Raw genomic sequence first — 16,723 nt, forward strand, 5'->3', positions numbered from 1 at the left:
AGGAGGTACGAGGGGAAACTTCTTCACCCAGAGGGTGGTGGGATCTGGAACTCACTGCGTGAAAGTGTGGTAGAGGCAGAAACCCTCACCACCTTTAAAAGATAATTGGATGTGCACTTAAAGTGCCGTAACCTACAGGGCTACGGACCAAGAGCTGGAAAGTGGGATTAGGCTGGATAGTCCTTGGTCGGCTGGCGCGGACAAGATGGGCTGAAAGGGCCGCCTTCCGCGCTGTAAATTTCTAGCAAGGAAGGTCGAGAAAAGCGTTGGTGCGATGATACAGCCTTACTTGACCCTTATCTGTAGGGGAATTGGGTTTGTGGTGGATCCGTTGGTCAGGATCACGGCTTGCATGTCATCGTGGAGCAGGCAGAGGATGGTGACAAACTTTTGAGGACAGCAGAATTTGAGGAGGACACTCCATAATCCCTCACGGTTGACAGAGTCGAAGGCCTTTGTGAGGTCAAAGAAGGCCATGTACAGAGGTTGGTGCTGCTCCCTGCATTTCTCTTAAATTTGACGCGCGGTGAAGATCATGTCCATTGTGCCCCTTAGTGGGCGGAATCCGCATTGCAACTCTGGGAGGAACTTTTCAGCCACTGGGAGAAGACGATGGAGGAGGATTCTTGCGATGACTTTCTCTGTGGCAGACAGCAGAGAAACTCATCTGTAATTACCGCAATCGGACTGGTCACCTTTCTTGAAGATGGTCACGAATACGACGTCTTTGAGATCCCCTGGCATGCTCTCCAAATAAGAGAAATGGGTTAATGGATTCGCGCCAATAGTGCTTCTCTGCCATGCTTTAGTTTAGTACTTTATTTTCAATAGAGGAATTCCACCTTAAAAAAAAAACTTTTATCTTTGCTGTGCATTCACAAAGCTTTGTTATGAGAAACTAATATTAGCTCTCTAAATAGTCTGTTTTATTGACCAGTACTGTTAATACAGTTGAATGAGGTTAAGGTATGGTACTGACAAGATACTGTACGGAAAAAAAATCTTCTATTTAACATGAAGTCACCAGACATAGTTGGACAGGCAGTGTTACACGACTGCACCCTTTTCAGTAAATTCTGAGAGCTAGGGTGTGAACGAAGTAACTACAAAAAGAAAAATTACATAATCTGTACAGCAATCAATCACATCAAAGAATAGTAGAGTCTGTAGGATTACAGAGAAGGTAGCCAAGTAGGTATTTTTCCTTGTGGAGCACTAAAGTAATTTATGAACACTATATGCAAGTGAGGACCAGAGCTTTTGTATCACTGAAATATCTACATTAAAAACTTCAAATGCTAATGAGACCAGACGCTTTGGCAATGTCATGATCGTCATGGACAGTAAAGCAATGGGACACATATGGATTAATCGATGTTCAGAATCTCAGGAAAAGGATGCACAGCAACTCTGATATCATGGAGTGCCTGAGCTTCCTTGAGCAGTGCAAAGCTGATGATTTTCACTTTTGCATTGTGACGCTCTTGTTGTGTCTTGGCCCTGTTGCAAATTAGTCATGTCTGAACAGACACAGCAGTTTAAAAAGTGGGCCACCCATGTCAATTCCTGATTTGGAGTAAGTCTGCGTGAGTGGATTGAACATACCACAAATTCTACTAAGCAAAGAAACTATTGCTTTAATTGTTTTTTTAAATTTGCTAATCCTCATAGGGAACAACATCTGCACTTTAAAGATGTAACTTAAAAGTACAGACTAACTCTCTTGCAGCACTCAACAAAATACATTTTGTGATTTCTCTCCAGATTGACACTATCTCACAACAACAACACCAACAACTTGCATTTAAATAACATAGTGAAAACATCCTATGGGGCTGTTTTATCAGACAAAATTTGACACTGAGCCATATAAAAAGATATTAGGAGAGGTGATCAAATGGCTTGGTGAAAGAGGTAGGTTTTAACGAGCGACTTAAAGGAGGAGTGAGGTAGAGAGGCACAAAGTTTTAGGGAGGAATTCCAGAGCTTAGGACCTAGGCAGCTGAAGGCACATCCACCAATGGTGGAGCGATGAGAATCAGGAATGCGCAAATGGCCAGAATTGGAGGAGTGCAGAGATCATGGAGGGTTATAGGGCTGGAGGAGGTGGGGCAAGGCTATGGCTACCATTACTCTCCCTCATTGTCTACAGGATCATCCTGGAACACAAAGATAACCCCCAGCTAATAATTCTCCACTACAAACCAACTTCTGAAACCCCTCTCCCCCGCTTCTTCCACTCTCACCTCCAAAAACAAGTGCAAGGAGTTCATGGACATCTTTGTCACTAAGATTAAGACCATTCATTAAGCTGCCTCTACCACTTCCCTTCCTTTCCCTAGCCCACCAGCCAAAACTTCCCCCAAGATTCACACTAGCCCCAGCCTAAACTCACATCTTTCTCTAGTTTCTCTCCTATCTCCCCTCATGGCATCTCTGAGCTCATCTTGTCCATCGTACCCCCACCTCTTGCTCCCTCCACCTTATTCCCACCAAACTGCTAACCACCCAACTTCCCGTCCTGGCCCTCATGTTAGCTGATATTGTTAATGGTTCCCTCTCCTTAGGTGCCGCCCCCTCTCCCCTTCAACTCTGCCGTCATTACACCTCTCAAAAAAAACACCCTTGACCCTTCTATCCTTGCAAACTACCATTCCATTTCCAACCTCCCTTTCCTCTCCAAAATCCTTGAACGTGTTGTTGCCTCCCAAATCTGTGCTCATCTTCCCTGCAACTTCAAGTTTGAATCCCTCTAATCAGATTTTCGCCCCGCCACAGTACTGTAATGGCTCTTATCAAAGTCACAAATAACATCCTACATGACTATCTCGCCTCATCCTTCTTGATCTGTCTATAGCCTTTGACATGGTTGACCATACCATCCTCCTCCAACACTTTTTCACCGTCATCCAGCTGAGTGGGTCTGCACTCGACTGGTTCCATTCTTATCTATCCAGTTGTAGCCAGAGGATCACCTGTAATGGCTTCTCTTCCTGCTCCTGCACCATTCCCGCTGAAGTTCCCCAAGGATCTATCCTTGGCCCCCCCACCTACATCTCATCTACATGCTGATATTCGGTGACATCATCCAAAAACACAATTATCAAGTTCCACATTTATACTAACGATACCCAGCTCTACCTCACCACCATGTCTCTTGACCATTTGTGTCACAGCTTGTCTGACATCCAGTATTGGATGAGCAGAAATTTTATCCTTCTACTGTCTTTGGTCCCTGCCACACTCTCTTCCCTAGCCACCATCTCCATCCCTTGTCCTGACACGTGTTCGAAGCTGAACACGACCGTTCGCAACCTTGGTGTTGTGTTTGATCCCGAGGTGAACTGCCGACCACATATCTGCTCCATCAACAAGATTGTCTACTTCCACCTTTGTAACATCACCTGACTCCACCCCTGCTTCAGCTGATCTGCTGCTGAAACTCTCATCCTTGCCTTTGTTACCTCTAGATTTGACTGTTCCAATCCTCTCCTGACCAGCCTCCCATCTTCCACCCTACATAACTTGGACTCATCCAAAACTCAAGTCCCGTTCACCCATTCCCCCCAGTGCTCATTAACCCAGATTGGCTCCCGATCTGGCAATGCCTTGATTTAAAAATTCTCATCCTTGTTTTCAAATCCCTCCATGGCCTCACCAACCCTCCCCATCTCTGTAATCTCTTCCAGCCCTACAACCTTCGAAGAATTCTGTTCTCCTACAATTCTGGCCTCTTGCTCATCGTCGTTTTTCATCCCTCCACCATTGGTGGCCATGCCTTCAGTGACCGATGCCCCAAGCTCTGAAATTCCCTCTCTAAACCTCTCCGTCTCTCTCCTCCTTTAAGATGCTTCTTAAAACCCACCTCAAGCTTTTGGTCACTTGTCCCAATATCTTATGTGGTTGGGTGTCACATTTGAGTCAATTTATTTTGATAATGCTCCTGTGCCTTGCGATGTTTTACTTCGATAAAGGCGCTATATACATGAAAGTTGTTGTTGTATTTTTCTCCCAATCATGTCCAACTTGTAACCAGGTCTCTGTATTGGCTCCTACATTGTATCCTTTAAGCTGAATTTGGGCTTCAAATTCATTTGTTTTATTTTTTTGCGCTATATACATTTCAGTGGTTTTACAGTAGTTTTGTGGTGATGATTCATGACTTGACAATACAGTTTCAGGTTCAGACCTAATCTCCAGTGAATTATTCTCATTAGTGTACACATAAATAAAGGGTTTCTTACCTTTAATGCATAGTGGGTTACTGGGCGTCAGTTCTTTGCTTGGTTTAGGTTGCATGTTACCACGTTGTTTTCTCGCTTCAAGGTACTGTTTGATCCTTAAATCAACATCTTCCTTTACAAGTGCACTAATCTCCTATATATGAATAAAAATTCAGTATAATTAATTTTGAAATGAATATCCAAATATCTTTGTTCTCAATTTATACATATTTTCCCTGATAAAAGCTCATTTACATTTTACTCTTTTTGAGTCACAGATTTATTTCTGTGCATCTCTTTCAGCTGAACAGAGAAATAATCAGGTCGATTTTCTGACTTCATGCTCCTGGCAAGGAGCTTAGTGTACAGGCATGTACACCAGGAATTCAGGCAAATGGACCAGAAATCCTGTTGAGTCTGCTGATCTCCATGCCTGAAATCCCAATATGCATTATTCCTGGCATGGAAGCTCCTTGCGGACGCACAAATTTGTTAAATCTAACCTAACATCTGAGTAATCTAGTGGTTTCCTTATTTCATTTTGTTTTATTTTTTGGTCTTCCCAGGCCATGTAAAATCTGCAGCAGGGAGTGTGGGAGAGTGACCTGTGCCCAGATGAATTGCAATGTTGCTCTGAACCTGCTAAAAGAATGTCCCAGTGATAACTTCAGCCATTTTCTCCTCCCTTTCTGGCATTCATTCATCACCTCCCACAGCAATGTGACGAAGACTAGAAACTTTTTAAGAGTGTAAAACAATTATTTCCGTGTCCCACTTGCCATATTAGTGCTGCAATGCATATGTTGCTTTTGAAACACCTTCACATCTAAAAGTTTGTGTGACTTTATACTCTTCAGAAGGAAATAAAGCATAGAACAAGAAAAGAATACTGTAATGTATTTGCTTCATGGGTTCTTTGCTTAAGAATTCATCGCAATACATTGTTATTAAGAACTAGTTGGTTTATTATCAAAGGTTTAACAATCACACTACACATTAGCAGTTCATTCACTAGGCTCACAACCGCATACCTCGTCGTGGATGACCTCGACCCAACTGACTGGGGTTTTATTGAATCTTATGAACATCACGTGACTGGCTAAGCCACTCACAAACCTGTGAGCATACGTTACAAATACTAAGCCATCAAAGGCATTCCCTTTACAGACTTTTGTACTGATTTTCCAAGTAATTTTCTGTTTTCAGGCAGGTGCTGGGCAGACAGTTCTATATATGCCAAGGAGTTGTTCTGCTGGATCGCCAGCTTCAAGTGTCACCTCCGGGATTTCCCCATCAACAGAAGCTGAATATACCTCCCCATGTTTGGGTGGGCATATTCAAAATAAATGTTAAAGATGAAAATACATTAGAATTATTTTCCATCATTAACGCTTTAGCGACACTGGGAGACAGCAACACCATTGCCATTGTGGTGATCAGTATAACTAAGTCAGTGGAGGGCCATTTAAAATTTTAAGAACTTAATCTAATTGTGCAATCCATTCAGAATAACAGACTACACTAGACCTAAAAGATAATTTTAAAAAATACAGAAAACTGTTTTCACCCAGACCATCACACATGGCAACACTGCACTGCGGGAAGTCCCCGAGCTGGGCGACCCAACAACAACTTGCATTTGTGTAGCACCTTTAAGGTAGTAAAACATCCCAAAGCGCTTCACAGGCATGTTAACAAACAAAATTTGATATCGAGCCACATAAGGAGATATTACGACAGTTGACCAAAGGCTTGGCGAAAGAGATAAGTTTTATGGAGCATCTTAAGGAAGGAGAGAGGTAGAGAGGCAGAGAGAATTTGGGAGAGAATTCCAGAGCTGAGTGTCTAGGCAGCTGAAGGCACTGCTGCCAATGGTGGAAAGGTAATACAGCCGGAAGTTTGCCACAATTATGATAATTGGTTTAACTCCAGAAGATCCTTTGGGATCAGGGTGGAACGAGACAAGTAGGCAAAAAGCTCACCACCAACCTGGCACGATTGTCACTGGATCGTAAAATTCAAGGCTTTGTGTCACCAGGACTTTGGTAAAGCTTACTGGGAAGCATCGCCCAACGTTGTGTGCTAAATTTCATCTCAGTAACAGGAAAGCTTTTGGTCATGATCAAATCAAGTGCCTTAATTTACAAAGCAAAATTGCAGTAGCTTTTAATGGTGGTGTCTAATTTTACTAACAATTATTCAATTAAAAATAAAAATTTAGTGGGTTATTTATTAAAATTAGACAGCCATCTCAATTGAAGGCTGCATTTCTTTGTAAATTGAATACTGCAGGTTAATACTTTGAAATTCTTTCTTTGCAAATTTTCTATAAATAGACTTATTATTTTGAACAGACTTAAAAACATTAAATGAACAACAGCACCAAACTGCAAAATGCTAATTATTTCCTAAAGATGCCAGACAATCCAGCTAATATTAGATCTCAAAAATCAAACATGCAAATACCATTATCAATGACAAAGGTTACTCTATCATTTTAAAGTTAAAGGGGCCGAAATTGCGTACGCCCCATTTGGGGGTGGTAATCTTTGCAAGGCCGGACATTCTGCGGCCGGCGCAGAAGTCCCACCACTGGAAGCAAAATTGGGCTTACCGTCACCGAGAGGAATTGGACCGTAATGTCGGGCACTCCACTCCATCGGGTCTGGCTCGGGGGCGCTACCCGAGCAAAGGTTGGAGCGCCTCGAGGCCTCTCCGCTTAGCGCTGATGCGTTCCAAGGGCGCTCTCCTTCCGTTAAAGGGGAGGGCACGCTGCGAGCTCTGCAGGGTTTTCAGGGGTCTAGACTAGGCCGCCAGGGATGCGGTGTGCCATGGCCGCAGCCCGGCACCGAAACGGAGTGGCGGACTGCACGAACACAACACATACCCCGTGAAAATTGACACCGAGGCCGGACCGGTAAGTCGGAGGGCAGCGTAAAATGGCACCGCGCACCTCCCCTTTAAGTTCCGCCCCTCGAACGAGTACAGCCTGGCTCACGACCCGCGAGGTTGGCGCTGGCAGTTCCCATGGCAGCCTCACGGGGTGATGCCGTGGGGCGAAAATGAGCCACTGCGCATGGTGATGTCATTGCCAGAGGTGCAGCGACCCGGGGTGCTACTGGCGAGGATGCAGCGCCACCGGTTTTGCACCTCCACTAACCCTCGCGCAATTTCGCAGTAGCCGGCTGTCCCCGCCCTCCCCGGGCGAGAAATGGTTTGCGCCCCGTTAGCGCCTCCGGGGGACACTAATGGCAGTTGCAAACCATGCAAATTTCGCCCCCAAAGTACCTTACATGGTCACAACAGCCCACTAGAACTAAATCCTTTTCCTCAAATGAATTGCAAGGTGTCAGCCTTCTCTCAGTGGTTGCACTCTCAACTCTGAGTCAGAGACTTGAGCACATAATCTAGGCTAACACTCCAGCACAGTACTAGGTGAGTGCTGTATTGGCAGAGGTACCTGCCGTCATTTAAATGAGATGTTAAACCGAGGTCCTGTCAGCTTTCCCAGGTGGATGCAAAAGAATTTTCCTCAATATTAATTCCTCAACCAACAACTGAAAAAAAAAGTCAAGATTATCTGGTCATTTATCTCGCTGCTGTTTGTGGGACCTACCTATGTGCAAATTGGCTGCCGCATTTCCTACGTTACAATAGTGACTGCATTTTAAAAGTATTTCATTGGTTGTAAACTTTGGGACATTCTGACCATACCCAGCCACATACTTTGCTATAGAATATAATGCCTGATGTTTTGAATGCCTGATGACAACACTGCCATATACAGATCATTAGTTATCTAAACATCACACCTACATGCAAGCTCTAAGGTTAATCTCAGAGGAAGTACAATAATAGACAGGTGCGACTTTCGAATCTACAGCTCTCCATTGTGGCAACATCATAGAATCTGTCTTCATTACCAATGAAGCATGTGGCAGCTTCATTGGAATCTGCAGGCCACCCCCAACTAAGCAGCAGCCATGGACCAGGTTTGTGCCTCCACCTCCACAGACTGCAGTTCTGGTAGTAATAGAGAAAAGAATAGACAACATCCTGCATACCAGCTTCGAGATCACGGCAGCCACGATGCATGCTGCAGTGCTCGATCCTTTCAGGATTTTATAGCTGCAATTAATCTAGCCACCTCGCTGGGGCCACAGATCCGGAGCCCAGTGGAATGGTAATGGCTGGAGTTCACCTGCCTGATACTGCCATCTCCTAAGAAAGTTGCACAAGCCAGGCATCCAGTCTTCCCCCTCAGTACCACGTGCAAGTGGGAAGCAACACCAGGCTTCCCAAGAGGAAGCTCCAGAGACACAGCCAGCAGCACCTCCCCATCAGGACCAAACTGCCATGAGAAAACAGCTGCCTCAGTCCCATGACCCTTTTGTAGAGTATAACAGTCAACCACCTCTCATGGTTCTGGCCCTTGGGCTATACTTCAGCAAAGTATTAGAATAGATGAAAGAAAGGCACATGCAGGCACCTAGGGGAAGCAGTGTTAAGAAAGGGGAGAATAGCTTGTGTTCATCCTGGACTTTATTGTATCAAAATGGCATGACCCTTTGTTATTCATGGAGGTTAAAGTTATACGCAAAAGGGTGCACTTATTTGGTGCTGACGTATCCACTCAGGCGATGAGTATTGGCACGCTCATACAGGTGCAAAAGGTGCTGATGTGCTGTTAGAAGGGTGAAGGCTGATCTAATGGAGGTGTTTATAATGATAAAGGGATTAGATAGGGCAGATACAGATAAATTATTTCCTCTGGTGGAGGAATCATAAAGAAGAGGGCACAATCTTAAAATCTGAGTTTGACCATTTAGGAGTGAAATCAGGAAGCATTTTTTTTCCACACAAAGGTTAGTGCAAATCTGGAACTCTTTCCCCCAAAAGGTTGTGGATGCTGGGTCATATTGAACTTTTTCAAGGCTGAGATTGACAGGTTTTTATTGGGCAAGGGTATTAAGGGAGTGGTGAAATGTGCTCTGATGGTCCTTGCACCAGTCACGGAGGAGTCTTCCGAATGTCGGTCAACATGAGGCACTTCGCCATATAGTTTTGGGTTTATTGGAGCAAGGGACGCTTCACCACAATGTTAAAGTCCAGCCCTTCTTAAATGGTCAAGTTATGAAGGGCATAGCAGTTTATAACTATTCATGACACACAAACTGTAGCAGACTGCAGAGCCCTTCCCAACCTGTCCAGGAAGCAAAAGTGTGCCTTTAAGATCCCGATGGTCCTCTCAATGATCAATCCTGTAGAGACATGTGCCTCGCTGCACACCTTTGCTGCTGTCCAGACCACTCATACTGGTTTTATTATCGATGGGAGCAGGGTGTAGGCTTTCTCACCAAGAAGATGTCTGTTGATGTCATGTTCTTTTCTGAAGAGATCATGGAAGGCCAGATTCCACAGTATGAAGACAGTAAGACAACTTCCAACATATTAGGTGTTAACGTCACATACAATTTGCACATTCAGGTAGTGGAAACTATTCCTGCTTATGTGGTGGAAAGGGGCTTTCTGTGAAAGGATGTAAAACAACGCATGCGCAATTTTTGCAACCTGGACCTTGGAATGGCAGCAGCACTGTCGTACTGGATGGTCCCATCTTGCTGCTGTGGTGCCAAAAAGTGATGAATGTGTCTGCTGTCCTATAAAGGGCGTCACCGACCTGATGAGTGCATGTTTATAGTACTGCCTGGCTGCTTTTGCATCGATCACCTGAGGCTATTTGAAATTACCCTATAACATAAAAGTTGAGGGCAGTGGTCACCTTTATAGCCACAATGAAAGCATTGCGGTCAGATGAGTGTGGCTGCAGGTCCTCCTGAAGTAATGACAGAGCTGCTTTATTGCCTCTTTGGTAAAGCACAACTCGTCAGAAAAATCCTCAAATGACTTGCGCTGTCGCTTTATTCTGTGGGAGGGGCGGTAATGTCTGGTTGGCTGCATTTTCCTCAAATGGCCTGCAGAGCTCGCAGCGTCCCTCCCCTTTAACGGAATGTTAAAGGCCCAGAGAGGTTACTGCACCAAACCAGGGTGATAGCCTAAGACTAAGGAACCAAAATTGGCTATTAACTAACTTACAGAAATAAACTTAATAGAGAGATTGCACAGCAGCTCAGTCCCGCGGAATGCACATCATGTGCCATGTGGGAAATCCAGGGTGCTTCTCGTGTTAATGGGTAACAGTCAGACAGACAAGGAGGACCAGGTAGGCAGTGCAGGAGTCCCCTGAGTGCATCTCGCTCTCCAACCAGTATCCTGTACTGAATACTGGTGAGGGTGATGGTTCCTCTGGGGAATGCAGCCAGAGCCAAGTCCACGGCACTATGGGTGGCTCAGCTGAACTAAGGGGAGTGGGAGGAGGTGTAACATTAGGAAGGCAATAGTGGTAGGGGAATTTGATAGTTAGGGGAATAGACACTCGTTTCTGCGGCCGCAGACGTGATTCAAGGATAGATTGCTGAATTCAAATTTGTACTTTTGGTGGATTGGATGGCACAGGGAGTTAGATACTGACCTTTCACCTGTGGACTAGGCTTCAATTCCAGCCCACACGGAGGCTCTGAGGGTCCAACAGGGGGCTCCTGCTCCCTCTCCAGTGACCCCTGTAGGGAGGTGTGTGACCAACTGAGCCACAGCTGGCACCACGGGGGTAATTCAAACAGAAGTGATGGGTGCAGGGCGCATTAAATGTGGGAAAATTGGAAGTACGTTTGGAAGCCGGCTCCAACCCATCGATTTCCGGGTTTTACCCGAGGCGGGCAGTCACCCTGCTCCCACGAGGTAATTGGCAATTTCAATATGATAATGAGGCTGGAAGCCTGTAATTTAACCTCCCTCGCAGCTCTAACTGTTTCCCCGGGCCTCAGGAATTCTGCAGCGAGGTGAAGAGCAGGAGTGCTCTCTCTCCCAGCTCCCCACCCCCCCCATACAAACCCAGCCTCCCCCCGCTCTGGCGTGTGTGCATTGCGTGTGTGTATTGCGCGGATTGGGGTGTATTGCGTGTATTTAGTATTGTGTGTGTGTGTGTGTTTCTGTATTGTTAGTGTCACATTGTGGGCTGCCCCGACCTGTGAGAGACCACCACCGCAGGTCGGGATTATAGAGCTGGCGCGCCGGGCCCTAGAACATCGTGGGCGAAGGTGTGGTGAATGAGGGTACGGGGCCCAGAAGAGGAGAGAGCCCAGGGGCAGCACAGGCCAGCCCACACTGCAATGTGTGCACGCACAAGGTCCGTGCAGCAGAGCAGGTCTCCAGTCGTCCTGGTTAATCCTTGCCACTGGATAAAGGCCTCGTTCTGTCAAGGCCATGTGGTGGCTGATGTGCAATAGTCACCACACAGGCATCTTCCACCCCCTCAATTGGGAGTTAAGGATGCTGGGGGGGGGGGGGGGGGCGTGAACAGCCAGAATCCATGGTCCATATCCAACGAAATAGGTAGAAAGAGAGAGAGATGAGGGGCTGCAGGTATGCAGGCAGATTTTAGGTAGCTAGAAAAGAGATTAAAAAGCAAGACCAGAAAGGTAGTAATTTCTGGATTACTCCCGGTGCCACGAACTAGTGAGTATACAAATAAGGAGGATAGAGCAAATAAATGCATGGCTGGAGAGATGGTGTAGGAGAGGGCTTCAGATTTCTGGGGCATTGGGGCCAGTTCTGGGGGAGGGGGGAAACAGTACAAACTGGACGGGTTGCATCTTAACACAGCCAGCACCAATATCCTTGCGGGGAGGTTTGCTTGTGCTGTTGGGGAGGGTTTAAACTAAGTTGGCAGGGAGATGGGCACCAGGATGTAACATTAGAAAGGAGAAACAAAGGGTGCAAAGAAGAGAGAGACAGATAGCACTAAAGAAATGAATAGTATTAGGTGGGGTCAGACTAAGAATACAGGATGGTCTAACACAGGTTTACAGTGTATGTAAGTGAACGCACGAAGCAATGTAAACAAGGTTGGTGAGCTGTTGGCACAAAAAGCCACCTGGATCTAGGATGTCGTGGCAATAACAAAGACCTAGCTCAAAAAAAGGCAGGATTGGGTATTAAATATTGCTGGATACAAGGTGTTCAGGAAAGATAGGGAAGAAAAGATAGGAGGCAGAGTGGTAGTATTGGTTAAGGAGGCGCCAGTATTGGTTCTGGAGGGGCCAAGGACAGAATCTATGGGCCCAAGTTTACACCCTCTGGAAAAACGGCACATCTCGATAAGGTGCACCAACTTTCTGGAAGAAAAAGGGCGCCGAAAACTTACCTTGTGATTCTCCGGTCTCCTCAGGACGTCTTTGTGCTCAGCATGGCGCAGCACAAGGGGACAGGGGCGGAGCCAGGTCCCAGCGCTGAAAACAGTGCCGGGACTTCTGCACATGCGTGCTAGAGTGTGCGTGCATGTGCAGTAGCTCCAGGCCCCGGAGGCTGCGTGGGAGGGGCCCGACCCTAGCCCTGGCTGAATGGGCTCACCAGGCAAAGATCGGACTGGACCTTCCTCCCATTCAGCTCCCTCATCTCTTCCCCCCCACCCAAGCCTCCCACCACCACTCCCCCGTTCAGCCTTCCCCACCCCACCTCCCGTTCAGCCTTCCCCCCCCTCCCCCCTTCTCCTCCCCTCCCCCCATGTCGTCGGCGGGGCCCGCCCGAAGTGTCGTCTCAGCGGCGGCCCGGCCTGTTTAGGCTATTGAGGGAGTGCAGCGAAGGTTCACCAGACTGATTCCAGGGATGGCGGGACTGACATATGAGGAGAGACTGGATCAACTGGGCCTTTATACACTGGCGTTTAGAAGGATGAGAGGGGATCTCATAAAAACATATAAGATTCTGACGGGACTGGACAGGTTAGATGCGGGAAGAACGTTCCCGATGGTGGGGAAGTCCAGAACCAGGGGACACAGTCTAAGGATAAGGAGTAGGCCATTTAGGACTGAGATGAGGTGAAACTTCTTCACTCAGAGTTGTTAACCTGTGTTTTTCCTACCGCAGAGAGTTGTTGATGCCAGTTCATTGGATATATTCAAGAGGGAGTTAGATACACCTAAAGGGATCAAGGGGTATGGAGAGAAAGCAAGAAAGAGGTACTGAGGGAATGATCAGCCACGATCTTATTGAATGGTGGTGCAGGCTCGAAGGGCTGAATGGCCTACTCCTGCACCTATTTTCTATGTTTCTATACCCCCCCCCCTCCCCTCCCCTCCCCTCGAGAGGATATTTCCATTGATAGGGGAGACTAGAACTGGAGGGCATAATCTTAGAATAAGGGGCCGCCCATTTAAAACTGAGATGTGGAGAAATTTCCTCTGAGGGTTGTGGATCTGTGGAATTTGCTGCCTCAGAGAGCTGTGGAAGTTGGGACATTGAATAAATTTAAGACAGAAAGAGAGTTTAAAAAAAAATGTTAAGGGAATAAGGGGTTATGAACAGCAAGCAGGGAAGTGGACCCGAGTCCATGATCGGATCAGCCACGATTGCATTAAATGGCGGAGCAGGCGCGAGGGGCCGTGTGGCCGCCTCCTGCTCCTATTTCTTATGTTCTTTTGGGTGAAAACATTCTCTCTGCATTCACCTGGTCAAGCCCTCTCAATCGTATACGTTACAATAAGATCACCTCTCAATCTTCTAAATTCCAATGAGTAGAGGCCCAACCTACTCAACCTTTCCTCATAAGTCAACCCCCTCATCTCCAGAATCAACCTAGTGAACCTTCTCTGATCTGACTCCAAGACAAGTATATCCTTTTGTAAATGTGGAAACCAAAACTGCAGTGTTCCAGGTGTGGCCTCACCAAAACCCTGTATAACTGTAGCAAGACTTCCCTGCTTTTTATACTCCATCCCCTTTGCAATAAAGGCCAAGATTCCATTGGCCTTCCTGATCACTTGCTGTGGAGAAATTTCTTCTGAGGGTTGTGGTAACCTTTTGTGTTTCATGCACAATTACCTCCAGGTCTCGCTGTACTGCAGCACTTTGCAATCTTTCTCCATTTAAATAATAACTTGCTCTTTGATTTTTTTCTGCCAAAGTGCATGACCTCACACTTTCCAACATTATACTCCATCTGCCAAATTTTTGCCAACTCACTTAGCCTGTCTATGTCCTTTTGCAGATTTTGTGTCTCCTCCTCACACATTGCTGACGATACAAAGATGGGAGCAAAAGCAAACTGGGCTACATTACACTCGGTCCCTTCTTCCAAGTCGTTAATATAGATTGTAAATAGTTGGGGTCCCAGTACTGATCCCTGCAGTACTCCACTAGTTACTGATTGTCAACCAGAGAATAAACCATTTATCCTGACTCTTTTCTGTTCATTAGCCAATCCTCTAGCCATGCTAATATATTACCCCCAACCCCATGAACTTTAATCTTGTGCAGTAAACTTGTATGTAGTGGAGTGGACAAGGGTGAACTAGTGGATGTGGTGTATTTGGACTTTCAAAAGGCTTTTGACAAGGTCCCACACAAGAGAATAGTGTGCAAAATTAAAGCACATGGTATTGGGGGTAATGTTTGACGTGGATAGAAAACTGGTTGGCAGACAGGAAGCAGAGAGTCGGAATAAACGAGTCCTTTTCAGAATGGCAGGCAGTGACCAGTGCTGGGACCCCAGCTATTTACAATATACATCAATGATTTAGATGAAGGAACTGAATGTAATATCTCCAAGTTTGCAGATGACACTAAGCTGGGTGGTGGTGTGAGCTGTGAGGAGGATACTAAGAGGCTACAGGATGACTTGGACAGGTTAGGTGAGCAGGCAAATGCATCACAGATGCAGTATAATGTTGATAAATGTGAGGTTATCCACTTTGGGGGCAAAAACAGGAAGACAGATTATCTGAATGGTGACAGATTAGGAAAAGGGGAGCTGCAACGAGACCTGGGTGTCATGGTACATCAGTCATTGAAGGTTGGCATGCAGGTACAGCAGGCGGTGAAGGCGGCAAATGGCATGTTGGCCTTCATAGCTAGAGGATTTGAGTATAGGAGCAAGGATGTCTTACTGCAGTTGTACAGAGCCTTGGTGAGGCTATACCTAGAATACTGCGTTCAGTTTTGGTTGTCTAATCTGAGGAAGGAAGTTCTTGCTATTGAGGGACTACAGCGAAGGTTCACCAAACTGATTCCCGGGATGGCAGAACTGACGTACGAGGAGAGACTGGGCTTGTATCCACTGGAGGTTAGATGAATGAGAGGGGATCTCATGGAAACATGTAAATTTCTGACGGGATTGGACAAGTTAGAGGCAGGAAGAATGTTCCCTTTGCTGGGGAGTTCCAGAACCAGGGGTCACAGTCTAAGAATAAGGGGTAAGCCATTTAGAACCGAGATGAGGAGAAACTTCTTCACTCAAGAGAGTGGTTAACCTGTGGAATTCTCTACCGCAGAAAGATGTTGAGGCCAGTTCATTAGATATATTCAAAAGGGAGTTAGATATGGCCCTTACAGCCAAAGGGATCAAGGGGTATAGTGAGAAAGCAGGAAAGGGGTACTGAGGTTGAAAGATTAGCCATGATCTTATTGAATGGCGGTGCAAGCTCGAAGGGCCAAATGGCCTGCTCCTGCACTGAATTTCTATGTTTCTCTATTATCAAATGCCTTCTGGAAGTCTAAATACACCACATCCACAGATTCCCCTTTATCCACCCTCTTCGTTACATCCTCAAAGAATGCTAGCAAATTTGTTAAACATGACTGCCCCTTCATAAATCCATGCTGATTCTGTTTTTCCAATGTCCTGCTGCTGCTTTTTTAATAATGGACTCCAACATCTTCCCAACCACAGATGTTAGGCTAACTGTTCTATAGTTTCCTGCTTTTTGTCTGCCTCCTTTTTTTTTTAAAATAGGGGCTTTACATTTGCAGTTTTCCAATCTGCTGGGACCTCCCCAGAATCCAGGGAATATTGGTAAATTATAACCAGTGCCGCTACTTCTCTTAATACCCTCGGATGCAAGCCATCAGGTCCAGGGGGTTTATCTGCCTTTAGTCCCATTATCTTACTGAGTACCACCTCCTTAGTGATTATGATTGTGTTAAGTTCCTCCCCCCCTATAGCCCCTTGACTATCCACGGTTGGGATATTGTTAGTGTCTCAGAGTTGTGAGCATATGGAATTCTCTACCACAGAAAGTTGTTGAGGCCAGTTCGTTAGATATATTCAAAAGGGAGTTAGATGTGGCCCTTACGGCTAAAGGGATCAAGGGGTATGAAGAGAAAGCAGGATTGGGGTACTGAAGTGCATGATCAGCCATGATTATACTGAATGGTGGTGCAGGCTCGAAGGGCCGAATGGCCTACTCCTGCACCTATTTTCTATATTTCTAAAGACTGATACAAAATATTTGCTCAGAGTTTCTGCCATCTCCATGTTCCCCATTAATTCCCCGGTCTCTTCCTCGAAGGGACCAACATTTACCTTAGCCACTCTTCCTTTTTATATAACTATAGAAACTTTTGCTATCTATTTTTATATTTTGTGCTAGTTTACTTTCATAGTC

The 16,723-nt window shown here is 45.9% G+C and overlaps 1 protein-coding gene across 1 annotated transcript in view; it reads right to left on the reverse strand.

Annotated features, from left to right (window-relative positions):
* The window catches only part of slx4ip (SLX4 interacting protein), a 117,380-nt gene that overhangs the window by 41,898 nt on the left and 58,759 nt on the right, over positions 1-16,723 (reverse strand). The window contains 1 exon segment of the mRNA XM_070889851.1: positions 4,245-4,377. Coding sequence (XP_070745952.1) covers positions 4,245-4,377 — 133 coding nt within the window.

Source organism: Pristiophorus japonicus, chromosome 9, assembly GCF_044704955.1.
Source record: "Pristiophorus japonicus isolate sPriJap1 chromosome 9, sPriJap1.hap1, whole genome shotgun sequence".
NCBI lineage: Eukaryota > Metazoa > Chordata > Chondrichthyes > Pristiophoridae > Pristiophorus > Pristiophorus japonicus.